At 35.7% G+C, this 13,781-nt stretch overlaps 1 protein-coding gene across 1 annotated transcript in view; it reads right to left on the bottom strand.

Annotated features, from left to right (window-relative positions):
• LRRC69 (leucine rich repeat containing 69) overlaps nt 1-12,983 on the bottom strand; it is a 102,333-nt gene extending 89,350 nt beyond the window's left edge. The window contains 1 exon segment of the mRNA XM_021675786.2: nt 12,801-12,983. Within this exon segment, the coding sequence (XP_021531461.2) occupies nt 12,801-12,983 (183 nt within the window).
• Between the last annotated feature and the right edge of the window lie 798 nt (nt 12,984-13,781).

Here is a 13,781-nt window from a genome sequence, read left to right as displayed (position 1 = left end):
TACACATGCTCACACAGACAATGAAATGGAATACAACACATGGATTTCTCATTTTAAATATCCTTGTCCTATCATGTGTACACTCTTGAGTCTGTATTGTGCAGGAGGCAAAGCACAGGCTGTCTGCTATGCAATGTCCAGATATGTGATCTTGGACAACTCACTCAAATTCCTAAGCCTCTATTTCTTTATAAAAATTGGGATACTAGTATTTACTTCTTAGGGTTGTCTAAGAATTAGAGACAGTTTAATAAAGTGCCTGGCCAATAGCATATGTTATAAAATCCTAATCTTTTAGGCCCAGGAAAACACTGTAGGGCAAAATGTTAGCCATATATGGTGATACAAATGTGGTAAACACTTGATACACACACACACATACATACACACATACATACATACATACATACATATTGACACTTTACTGGTTTTCAAATTAAACCTGTTTATTTTCTCAATTTCTTACTCATTTTTTCAAATATTTCTAAATTCACAGACACTCTTACATTAGGCATGGGATACTAAATTTAATAGGTTAAAAACCATGATTAAATTACACACAAATATTCATTACCAAGCTCACAGTGAAGAGTCATGCATGGAGGATACCTGCAGGAGTGATACCCGTAAATATGGGTGGGATTGGCAGGATCTCCACGTGCAGGGACAGCCATGGGCAAGGAACCTGAAGCAGCCTTGCTGGCAGTGCCAAGGAGCAACTCCAGGGTCACCTTTGTTTTTTCCCCCAGAACTCTCTAACCATAGTGAGGAGGTACAGTTACTAAAAGCAATTCTATTGTCCCCTCCTATTTGAAGGCATTTAGAAAATCACTTTGATTTACAAATTGCAAAAAGGGAGATATCTAATAGAAACCAAGAAACTGGTATATCTTCCCAGATGTTTGGGCAAAAATTTAAGTAACATTTAGACTGGAAAAATTTGAAGAAATATTCCTGCATACTTTAGTGCTTAGAGAGCAATGCATCCCATTTGTTGAATTAAGTCTAAACTCTTAGCTCAGAAATTGGGTATGACTAATAGACACAGTATTTTAAAAAATAGTATTTGTTTCCACAGAACTTTTAAATACACAGTCCTGCTGTGACAAAAACCCACCAGTGCTGGGGACTGGCTGGACCGCCACTGTTGACTATGCATATATGAGCTACCAGTTCACCACAGTTCCTTCCTGGTCCCTTTTTCTCATATGTTACCTGCCTGGAGGCATGTGAGTTTTCAACCTCTGAATAAAATAGATACTCCACAAAAGAAAATCTCATCCTATTATTTAACAGTTTCCCTTATTCATTTATCTTAAACTGTTTCTTGTAACTTCTGTGTGTGTGTATGATCAGAACACTTCAGATCTACCCCTTCAGCAAATTTCAAGTATATTATACAATATTAACTAGTCACATCATTGTGCATTAGCTCTCCAAAACTTATCTTGCATAACTGAAACTTTGTACCCTTTGACCTACATCTCCCCTTATCTCCCTCTCCCTAGACCCTTGTAGCCACTATTCTACTCTCTGATTCTGAGTTTGACATTTTTATATTCCATGTATAAATGAAATCACATAGTATTTGTCTTTCTGCATCTGGTTTATTTCACTTAGTATAATGTTTGACAGGCTTATCCATGTTGCTGCAAATGACAGAATTTTCTTTTTTAAATTTAATATTCCATTGTATATAGTCATGTGTCACTTTACTATGGGGACACATTCTGAGAAATGCATCGTTAGGCAATTTTGTCATTGTGTAAACATCACAGTACTTACACAAATCTAGATGGTATAAGCCTACCAATCACCTACTATAAGCCTACTATGCTATTTGGTATTGTCTATTGCTCTTAGGCTACAAACCTATGCAATACAGCATGTTACTGTACTGAACACTATAGGCAATTAAAGCATAATGGTAAGTATTTGTGTATCAAAAAGTATCTAAACATAGAAAAGGTACAGTAAGAATACCATATTATAATCTTATGGGACCACTGTCATATATGTGGTTCATCTTGGCTATTGTGACTAATGCTGGGAGTGCAGATAGCTCTTCAACATACTGATTTCCTTTCCTTTGGATATATACCCAGAGTGGGATTGCTGGATCATACTATTTTAATTTTTTGAGGAATCTTCATACTGCTTTCCATAATGATTATACCAACTTACATTCCTACCAACAATGTGCAAACATTTCTTTTTAGCCACATCCTTGCGAATACTTACTTTTTGTCTTTCTGATAACCATTCTAACAGGTGTAAAGTAGTATTTCATTTTCGTTTTGATTTGCATTTCATTGATGACTAGTGAAGTTGACTACCTTTTCATATACCTATTGGCTATTTACATGTTTTCTTTTGAAAAATGGCTATTTAGGTCCTTTACCATTTTCTTTTTTTTTTTCTTCTTTTTTTTTTTTTTAGACAGGTCTTGCTATGTTGTATAGGCTGGTCTTGAATTCCTGGTCTCAAATGATCCTCCTATTGTCCCCTTTAGCCATTTATAAATCAGGTTGTTTATTTCTTGCTATTGATTGCATGAGTTCCTTATATATTTTATATTTCAACCACTTACCATATATATGGTTTGCAAATATTTTCTCTCATTCGGTAGGATGCCTTTTTATTCTGATGAGTGTTTCCTTTGCTATGCAGATTTTTAGTTTGATATAATCACATTTGTTCATTTTTTATGTTGCTGACTTTGCTTTTGGTGTCATATCCAAAAAATCATTGCCCAGATCAATGTCAAGAAGATTTTTCGCTATGTTTCCTTCTAGTAGTTTCACAGTTTCAAGTCTTATGTTAATCCATTTTCAAGTCTTATGTTTAATCCATTTTAAGTTGATTTTTGTATACCATATGAGATAAGGGTCCAATTTAATTCTTTACTATGTGGATGTCTAATTTTCCCAACAACATTTATTGAAGACATTATTCTTCCCCAATGTGTGTTCTTGGCACCCTTTTCCAAAATTAGTTGATCATACACATGTGGATTTATTTCTGGGCTCTCCAGTCTGTCCCATTGGTCTATGTGTCTGTTTTTATGCCTAAACCACATTGTTTTGATTACTGTGGCTTTGTAGTATATTTTGAAATTAGGAAGTATGATGCTTCTAGCTTTTATGTCATTGCTCAACATTGTTTTGGCTATTCAGGTTCTTTTGTAGTTCCTATGTATTTTAGAATTGTTTTTTCTATTTCTGTAAAGAATACCATTAGGATTTTTATAGGAACTGTGTTGAATATGTAGATTACTTCCAGTAATATAGACATTTTAACAATATTAATTCTTCCTGTCTATGAAGAAGGAATGTCTTTCCATTTACATGTATCTTCTTCAGCTTCCTTTATTAATGTCTTACAATTTTTCATGTATAAACCTCTGACCTCTTTGGTTGTTTATTCATAAGTATTTTATTCTTTTTATTGCTATTGTAAGTGGATTGATTTTTTTAAATTCCCTTTTCAGATACTTTCTTCTGTGTGTATAGAAAGATGATTGATTTTAGTATGTTTTTTATAACCTGCAACTTGACTGAATTCATTTATTAGTTCTAACAGGTTTTTATTGAGTTTTCAGAGTTTTCTATGTATGCCATCATGTCATCTGCAATCAGAAATAACATTACTTCTTTTCTGATTTGGTTGCCTTTTCTTTTTTTCTTATTTAATTGCTCTGATTAGGATGTCCAGTACTATGTTGAAAAGAAGTGAAAAGACTAAATATTCTTCCCTTGTACCAGATCTTAGAGAAAAATCTTGCAGCTTTTCCCCATTATTATAATGTTAGCTGTGGGAGTTTCATATGTGGCCTATATTGTGTTAAGGTAAATTTCTTCTATACCTATTTTGTTGAGAGTTTTAATCATGAATGGATGCTGAACTTTGTCAAATACTTTTTCTGCATCTATTGTGATGATGATCTGGGTTTTTTTTTCGTTCCTTTTGTTAATGTGTTGCATTACATTGGTTGATTTGCATATATTGGAGTTCTTGGTGGTAAACAGTGCTGGAGTAGTGCTGATCTCTTTTCCCTCTATGGGGAATGTTGTGGCCAAGGGGATGACCCTTGGTGCTAAGTTCAGCACGTGGGCGTATTTGGGCCACAGAGGTGCCACTGTCTGAGATGCAAGTGCATGCAGAGCAGCCACAGAGCTGGGTCTGGAGCTCAGGTACATGCAGAGTGATCACAGCTGTGGGGTCCCAGGTCACAGCCACTTCTGAATGACATTTTCATGGAACAAGAAAAATGGCCAGAGAAGGACTGTTAGTTTTGCTGGATAAAAATTATTTATCATTTCTGTGGTAGTAATGTGTTCAGGATTCTGTTTTCATTAAATACTAATAATATCTTGGTTCTCCAATAGATATAATGGATTTCCATGTTTAATGCTTCCCCTTGACATTTACCATCTTCCCCATGAAGGCATCCTCCTTTTGCATGTGCATAGTATGGTGTACTTTCTATTATCAATTATCAATTATCATTATTATTTATATTATAATGACTCATATATTTTTAAAATTTTTTTTAAGTTCAGGGGTACATACATGTTCAGGTTTGTTACATAGGTAAACTTGTGTCATGGGGGTTTGTTGTACAGATTATTTCATCACCCAGGTACCAAAACTAGTAGCCATTAGGTATTTTTCCTGCTCCTCTCCCTCTTCTCAGCCTCCACTCTCTGATAGACCCCAGTGTGTTACTCTCTTCTATGTATCCATGTGTTCTTATCATTTAGCTGCCACTTATAAGTGACAACATGTGGTATTTGGTTTTCCGTTCCTGCATTAGTTTGCTAAGGATAATGGCCTTCAGCTTTATCCATGTTCCTGCAAAGGACATGATCTCATTTTTTCTATGACTACATAGTAATCCATGCTATATATGTACCACATTTTTTTAATCCAGTCTATCACTTATGGACATTTATGTTGATTTCATGATTCATGTGTATATTTTACCTCTACTATTAAATTGGAAAATTTGCAATGACAGGGTCTATGTATCATTCATCTAGTATTGAAAGAACAACATCTGGAATAGAATAGTTGCTCAATAAATATTAGTTGAATACTGCCTGCTTAGATCATTTCTGTAAGGTAATAAACTGTGGAATATTAATTATGGCTTCACATTTTTTTTAATCAAATATCTTTTGAGCTCAATCTGTTCTAATTTGCCCAGCTTGATTTATTTCCTTCTGATGAGCTGCATGGTATCTTTATTCTAGCCTTCTGCTCATTCTTACTAACCCCTATATTCAATTCAATGTAGTGCCTATTATATGTAATCCTAGAACTTGGACCAGACAACCTCTCTTAATATTTAATTATTCTACACTTACAGCTATTAATTATCACTAGACAACTCTAAGCTATTTATTATATATCTTAATTACTTAGTTTTGACTAACTTAGATAAACCTCCCCCCTTATTTTAGACAGAGTTTTGCTCTTGATGCCCAGGCTGGTGTGCAATGGCACAATCTCAGATCACTGTAAACTATACCTCCCAAGTTCAAGTGATTCTCCTGCCTCAGCCTCCCAAGTAGCTGGGATTACAGGCATGCACCACCATGCCCAGCTAATTTTGTATTTTTAGTAGAGATGTGGTTTCACCATGTTGGTCAGGCTGGTCTTGAACTCCTGACCTCAGGTGATCCACCCACCTCTTCAGTCTCCCAAAGTGCTGGGATTACAGGCATCAGCCACCACGCCTGGCCAGATAAAACTGTTTTAAGTATTTAAAAAATGACCAAATGTCCATCTTTATCGGGAAGACTGTCTTCCTAAACTAAACCATGGTTATACCATTTTGGAATAAACTATTAGATTATTTGTCTATAAGATGTATAAATATCTTTGAACTACTATGTGAATTATAAATCTTTAACTTCCTTGAGAAGAGTGAATATTCACATTTACTATAATCAAATACAATATATGTGTAACGTTCTATAAACTATTTTGCAAAAATAATTGAATCAAATTAATGAGAAAATAATAACTGATTTTTATACTTTTGAATTAGCATGTATATGGCCAAGGTGTGGGGGAAGGTTCAATTTATGGTTCAATCTACTAATTCTTATCAATACCTTTTTTAAAAGAAATCTGTGGCATTCTTAAAACCGCTGCTTAGTGTAACTGCCACACTGCTTCTGAGTCCAGCTGTTCCTGAAGGAATTTATTTATATGAATAACTAACAATTTCAAAGCTACTATTTAAGGTTGCAGTAACTTGCTAACAAAGTCATATTTCTCAAAACAATTATAATTTCACTGGAAATTGAGGGAAAGTTTCCATGGGCCAGCATAGTACCTAATCTCTAGATATTTCATGGAGACCCCCACAACCTCTTAGTGCTGGCCCTTTAAATCCCAAAATTAAGCTCAGTGTCATGAAATATAAGGAGAATTCTCTACTAGCATTAACAGTAAAAAGATTATCAAGGCATTACCTTTTAACATCCCATCAGAAACTTCATAAGGAAAGAATAAGAAGGAAGGACAAGAGTTTTAAATTATCAGAATGACATCCAATTAAAATGTAAAATCTTGTGTTTGGAAGTTTGAATGAAGGTTTGGCTAGAATTTTCTATGTAACCAATATGGACAAGGCATTCTATATTAGGTAAATAATGGTGATGGCAACTTTAGGACCTAAGAATGATGAGGCCCACTTTTCAGATGAGTCAAGGCAGGTACAGATAGAGTATATGAATTGTTTCACATCACTGGTGAAGGGAAAAAGAGGGCTGGGTATTTTCTAGATGCCTGCCAGCAGAGAAGGAAGCTGGATTTCCAGCAGGGGTCCAGGAGACCTAATACAGGCCTCGGCATGAAAGCAGAGGCAAAGGAGACATGAATGGCTCCTGGAGAGAAGGTACTCATTATATGACCCTGTACCAGGACAGGACACAACAAAACAGGATAATGAATCCCTATTTTGATAGCCAGGCTTAGAAAATAAGAGGCATTACCTAATTGATGGAGGAAGAAGAGATTTCCAGTGGATGGAACAGGAAAAGAGAAAGGCTTGAGGCTGACAAACAGTATAAATGACATGGATCTTCTCTGTTCTGCTTGGTTTAGAAAATGGGACCAGAATGCCCAGGGAGGATGAGTTAGGGGAAGTCTTTGCTCATGGTCATTCCTTTCCTGTTCCTCTGCATAACTATTGTTTATCAGGGGTGTCCAGTCTTTTGGCTTCCCTGGGCCACAATGGAAGAAGAAGTATCTTAGGCTGCACATGAAATGCACTAACACTAATGATAGCTGATGAGCTAAAAAAAGAAAATTGCAGAAAAATCTCATAATGTTTTAAAAACGTTTATGAATTTGTGTTGGGCCACATTCAAAGCTGTCCTGGGACACATGCAGCCCCCAAGCCGCAGATTGAACAAGCTTGCTTTAGATCTTAGATAAGTTGCATCTCCTCACATCACTTTCTCTGACTTCTCTGACTAGAGACTCTCATAGCACAAGATTTGTCTGGCTAGAGGCTCATACTACAACACAATTCTCCTTCACAGCACTTTTCATTTTTTGCAATTCTCCTACAGCAAAATTGTAATACTTCACAACTGTAATATTATATTTATTTGTATGTTCCATTACCTTTCCCCACTAAACCTAATAGAGACGTATGAATGATTTTGTTGCTTTTTATACTGCTATCACCTAGCAGAGTGTCTACTCCACTGCAGGCACACATAACTAGTTGTTGAATATATGAATGAATGAAGTTGATTGGGTTCATTCAACTTCATTCATTCATATATTCAACAACTAGTTATGTGTAGAGGGTCATTAAGGACAGCAAAAGTATGAAAAGGAGAAACTAGGGACACAATACGTTTACAAACTACTCAAATCTGGTTAGAGTTGGTCTTATTTACTGTCAATTGTTTAAGGGCAAATAAAAAGCTATGGCAGTCCATGTCTTTGTCCCGGGCAGCTGCACACATGAGCAGCTTAAGGGGAACTTTGCCACACTGCCACTGGCCTTCATGATGCATGTCAACAATGCTGCACACAATTAGAGGTTATGGCTATTTGTTTTACCTATGAGGAACCTTTATTCCTACATGTGTTAGGTTAAGCTGGACTTTGCAAATTACTTCCATTTCACTCATGTTGACATTATGTGGTTTAGTAAGTAAAAAGCAACAGAGACAAGACAAGATCTTTGCCCTTAAAATTCATTAAGGGCTTTTTTGAAAATTGTTGACATCCCCATATTTCAAGAGTCACAGCCCAAATGCACTCATCATAAATTATAGGACATTAACCCACTTTTTCATTGTCATTAGAAGTGACTGAAATTTTCCAGAGCTTCACTAGTTAAATTAGCAAAGAAAAACAGAAGTAGGATCTATATTTACTAAAGAACACCTACCCCCTCATTTTATAATTGTTGCTAGTTATATCATAATGGTAACACTAAGCACAATAGCTAAAATGTATTTAAAACTTCTACATGCCAGCCATGGAGCTTTAAATATATTAACATTTAATTTAATCCCCAAACATGAAGGCAGGGACCGTACTTTGTGCACATCTGTAACCTTGAGAACAGCATAGATGCAGGACAATGAATGGTAAATATTTATTAAAAGAATCACTCTAGGCTAGGTGGGTTGGCTCACACCTATAATCCAGCACTTTGGGAGACTGAGGTGGAAGGATTGCTTGAAGCCAGAAGTTCAAAACCAGGATGGGTGACAAAATAAGACTCTGTCTCCACATATACACACACACGCAAAAATTAATTAGCCAGGAGTAGTGGCACATGCCTGTAGCCCCAACTACATGTGAAGCTGAAGTAGAAGGATCACTCGAGCACAGGAGTTCGAAGTTGCAGTGAGCTATGATCACACCAATACACTCCAGCCTGGGTGACAGAGCAATACCCATCTCTTAAAAGAAAAAAAAATATGCAAACAAACGGGAGGAGCGGACAATACATGTAGTGTTCAAAGCAGCCATCTTTAGGTAATTCAGTTTTTAAGAACCATAAATTGAACACTATACTCTGATAAATTTCATGCTAAATATATAGAATAATACAGCTGAGCGCAACCTCCAAGGAGACCTCATTCCTTGTAAGGTTGTAGAAAATGAATGATGAGTTCCTGATACTATGGCTGGCTCCCAATAAATGGTTAATGTTGTTATTCTGTTACCATTTTGTGAGTGAAGAAATTTATAAGTAGTATTTTTGTTTTAGGAACTTAAGAAAAAATCAAGACTATTTTAATACTTTGCATTCTGTGGAAAATATTACCAAAAAATCAGTATATTGGGGAAACTGGACTTTGTATGATAATAAAAGGTTACTTCAAAAGGTAAACACAGTACAAGTAAAACAAAATGAAACAATTGTCATAGGTAGATAGATAGCTTTAAACATTATTGATAAAGGGTATGACATATAGCAACATAAGAAAGAGTTCAAATTAACTTTAAAAATACATGGGAATTGTAGAGAAAACTGTTAGAATAAGAATTATGATCACTGAATTTTGACATACACATTACCAAGTTATAAAGCCCACAGGACACTCTATGGTATCAGTCATATCAGCTGGATGTCACAACATACTCTGCCCCTTCTCCCTGCTTTTTCTCCTTAACACTAATCACCGCCTCACGTCCTATTTTGCTTATTTGTTTCTTATATCACTCCTGACTAGAATATAAACTCTATGAGGGCAGAAATTTCCATCTGTTTTACTCATTGCTGAATCACCAGTTCTGAGTGCCTGAGACACAGATGGTTGTCAATATTTATTTGTGAATTAAATAAATGAAGGCAGAAATTGAGGTCCAAAGAAACTAAGTGCCTTGTATGTAGCGGGTAACTGCTGAACCAGTTAAGTTGTGCCAGCACTTTTAAACTCTCATCTAGGGCTCTTTTCAATTCCCTAAGCTGTCTTTTTCTTTAAAACCTTCATCTGCCTTTCCTTTATTTATTTATTTATTTATTTGAGACAGATTTGCTCTGCAGACCAGGCTGGAGTACAGTGGAGTGATCTCAGCTACACTTCAGGCTCAGACAATCCTCTGGGACTACAGGCATGTTAATTTTTATTTTTATTTTTGTAGAGATGAGGTCTCACTATGTTGCCCAGACTGGTTTCAAACTACTGAGCCCAATCAATCTGCCCACCTTGGCCTCCCATACTGTTGTGATTACAGGTGTGAGCCACCGTACCAGGCCATCTTTATTACCAACAGTGAGAGGGATGGAGCTATAGATCTAAGCTGTGTGATAATCTACAACCATTCTTTGAGGGTTTCTAGCTTGCTCCTAGAACTCCCATTATATAGGGAAAATAGGTGGTTTTTTTCCCCAAATTCCACAATTTCTCCAAGACTCTGTATAGGAAAAATTACTAGCTCATGAACAGCTAAACATAATGCCATTGGCCTGAATCTGACTTGTAAAGTACTTTAAAGATAGACTAAACTCTAAGCAGCCTAGTTTCAAATCAGTTGAATTCTTAATAGTGCAATGTCTTTTTTAAAAGTAAGCACTGGGCTGAGCCAGCTCCCTGTTGAAGGAACTGAGAGTGAACAAACAGAAGTCAACATGTAGGTTACCCTTAAATAGAAGAATGAGAAGGGAAGTAATGAAGGGAGCCACAAGAAGAAAACAATGTAATGATAATCAGACCCGTGGGGCTTTTTCCTATGGAAATATATTTTGGAATCTGTAAATTTTTACTAAGCAACTATTCACTAAGTGTGAGAGAAGAACACAGACATTTTCAGATATGCAAGGGATCAAACAATTTAACTACCACATACCCAGAGTAGGATGATTTCTGGAGACTCCTGAAAACTAAGAGAGCAAGCCAAGAAAGGAAAATATGGGATACAGGAAACAGTGGGTCCAATTTAAGACAGCAGCAAAGAGAATGTCTTTGGCTGACAGTATCCAGCAAACCTAGATAGCAATCAACTTAGATTGGGGCAAAAGGATGAAGGGTCTTAGAGGGAAGTCTCTCAAGGAAAAGTACATTTGACAGAAAAATTAATATGGTCAAGTTTGAAATAAAATGATGTCACCATAAAGCTAAGGCACAAGAACAAAGGAAAGGTGATTAGAAACTCCAAGGGAACACAAATTGCATACAAGAAAGAAAATATAATCATAGATTGATTGACTCCATGTGAATATTTAGTAGCAATAAACATTTTTAGAACTTTAGAGTTACCCAAGACACAAAACAAAAATTTAATTATGGTTATAACTGAAATGGATATAAAAGCTATAAGTCTTAAAAAAGTAAAAACTTTAGAGTTTGTGAAGGGGGAGAGGAAAGGACAGCTAAAGGCAGATTACAGAGAGTGATACTGTCATCTTATGAAGTGGGGAGTCAAAAGAGACTACAGTTGATGAAGGAAGAAATAAAGGTGTAATAATATTATCTGTAAAAGATAGCTGTAGACCTAATCCACTGCTTCCAGATGTGGGTCAATATACAATAGATAAATTAATATAACTGTATCTAGAAGAGGAAGAAAAATAATGTCTGAAATAGACAAATCAAGAAAAAAGATGAGTTAAAAGTGGTTATATATGGAGATCAGGATTGGGGATGAGGGTAAGTGGGATAGAAGATAGCTTCTTGCTATAAGCTTTTTGTTAATATTTAATTCTCTGTAACCAATGGTTAGTATTACTTTAATGGAAATAAATTCAAGTAGACAGAGAGAATAGGTTCATGACTCAGTCAAGTCCCAAATTCTTTTGCCTAGAGACTCCTCTTTCCTACTAGAAAATTCCAAGTCCTTGTTGTCCTGTAACTGTAAGTGTACTTTCTGAAATTACTAAGAAGGGGGGAATTTGTAAATGTTACCCTATTTCTTATAAAGATACAACTACAGATTACAAATTCAATTTCTTAAACCTAAAAGGAAATGATGTAGGGTGAAAGTAAGAAAATACAAATTTATTTTTTGGAATTGTAAACTCAAAATTAATCAGCTATAATACCTTAGCTGCTTAGAGGTTCTTCCTGTGCTGATGACAATTCAGAAGTGAACAAAAAAAAAAAATTACAAAGTTAATATCCCTTGCCATCTTTCAACTTCAAGATTTTTGGCAGCTAGAGTTTCACATTGTTAGGCAGAAAGGTTTAACACAAGCATCTGGGATTCATTCATGTCAACTATTGCTCTTTAAAAAAGAATTTTTTCTATTTAAAATATTAACCTTCCTTTAAAGACTATTTCAGAAGAAATAAATGTCCACTCCTCATATTCCCTGCCAACACTCTATTTCAAAGTTTAAGCCTGCCCTAAGAAATTGAAAAGGAACTCCCTTCCTACATCCTAAATGTCTCTTCATTCTATATCAAAAAGCTTCAGGACAGTCCCCAGGGTGAACAGCATCTCCTGGATCCTCAAAACTACTTCCAGATGTGAGCCCTCAAGGTAGACTAGCAGATCCAGGCTTCCAACCCCTTTCCAGATGACAGCCTCCAGAAAGATGAGTGTGGCGAGACCTAGTCCCCTGATTCCAGACATGGGCCAAAGAGCATATGAATAAATTGAAACATCTCTCCCTAACACATGGAATTCCCTAAGGGAGAAAGCCTTCTGATGCCTTTCCAACAACACTCCATATTAAGCCTCCAGAGACCTAAGTCTCCATAGATCAAAGTGTTATTTTTCTGTTTCTTACCCCTTTTTTCTCTCTTCCTGTTTTCCATCTTCAATCACAAAACAAAACAAAATAAAACAAAACACACACTGTTCCTCACCTGGGTTAAGTTGCATAACTCTGGGCACACTTTGGGGATTAGGTTATTCTGAAGGGCTAGAGTCTTCAGGCCAGGCAGTTTTCCTAATGCTGAGGGCATCTTTGTTATCTTCCTCCCATTCAAAGTAATGATCTTAGTGTTTTTACCACCACTTAATGCTTTTATTAACAATCTCTCAGTCATGATCTTGGAAAAGAAGTAGAAAACAAAGAAGGTAACCATTAGAGATTAGAGTTCTTTATTATAAAGCTTTAGAACCTCTAATTACAGAATTGGTGTATCATAGAAACAAGAACATCTACCATGTTGAAGGGGGGATGCATTAGATTATTTTCCTATGTGAAAGATAGGGAGGGAAGGTAGCTGGTCCAAGTTTGTGGCAGGAAATGTAAAAGGTAAGCCTAAGATAGCTTATGCCTGCAATGTTGAAGTTGTCAGAGATTAATGAGGACATAGAAGTGAACTTCTAGGAACTCTCACTAGTCTAAGATGGAAAATACTAAGAATCAGAAAAAAAAAATCTAGAGTAGACTGACACACACTAAAACACATTAAAATCTGAGTTTGTAATGGCATTTTTAAAAAAGAAACATTAATCACACTAGGACTTACTATGGCACCAAATCTGTCTGAACATCGAAAAAGAAAAAAATGTAAGCATTTATTCCGCTCTCGCAGTACAAACTGCATTTCAATATAACTTAATAGTTAATAAAGTTCTTATTCATGAGAATTGAAATGAATAAATGAGACAGAAAAAAAAAACTTTAGAATAATCACAATTTTTGCAAATTCTAATAAAATGATGGAGCTATGCAAAAATCATAATTGGAGACTAAAAGTAATAGATGAAAGGTTAATGAGGAACTTTATAATCAAGTGAGCAGATTAATAACAATCTACTAATCAATTTTAGCATCAATAAAATTGAGACAATCACATAACAAGCTTTATGAAGTAGTCTAATAAAAAGTACACAGC

Source organism: Aotus nancymaae, unplaced genomic scaffold, assembly GCF_030222135.1.
Source record: "Aotus nancymaae isolate 86718 unplaced genomic scaffold, 86718_ANA_hifiasm-v0.15.2.pri h1tg000036l, whole genome shotgun sequence".
Taxonomy (NCBI): domain Eukaryota; kingdom Metazoa; phylum Chordata; class Mammalia; order Primates; family Aotidae; genus Aotus; species Aotus nancymaae.
The sequence above is the reverse complement of the archived record's forward strand: the minus strand, read 5'-3'. Positions and strand labels throughout refer to the sequence as shown.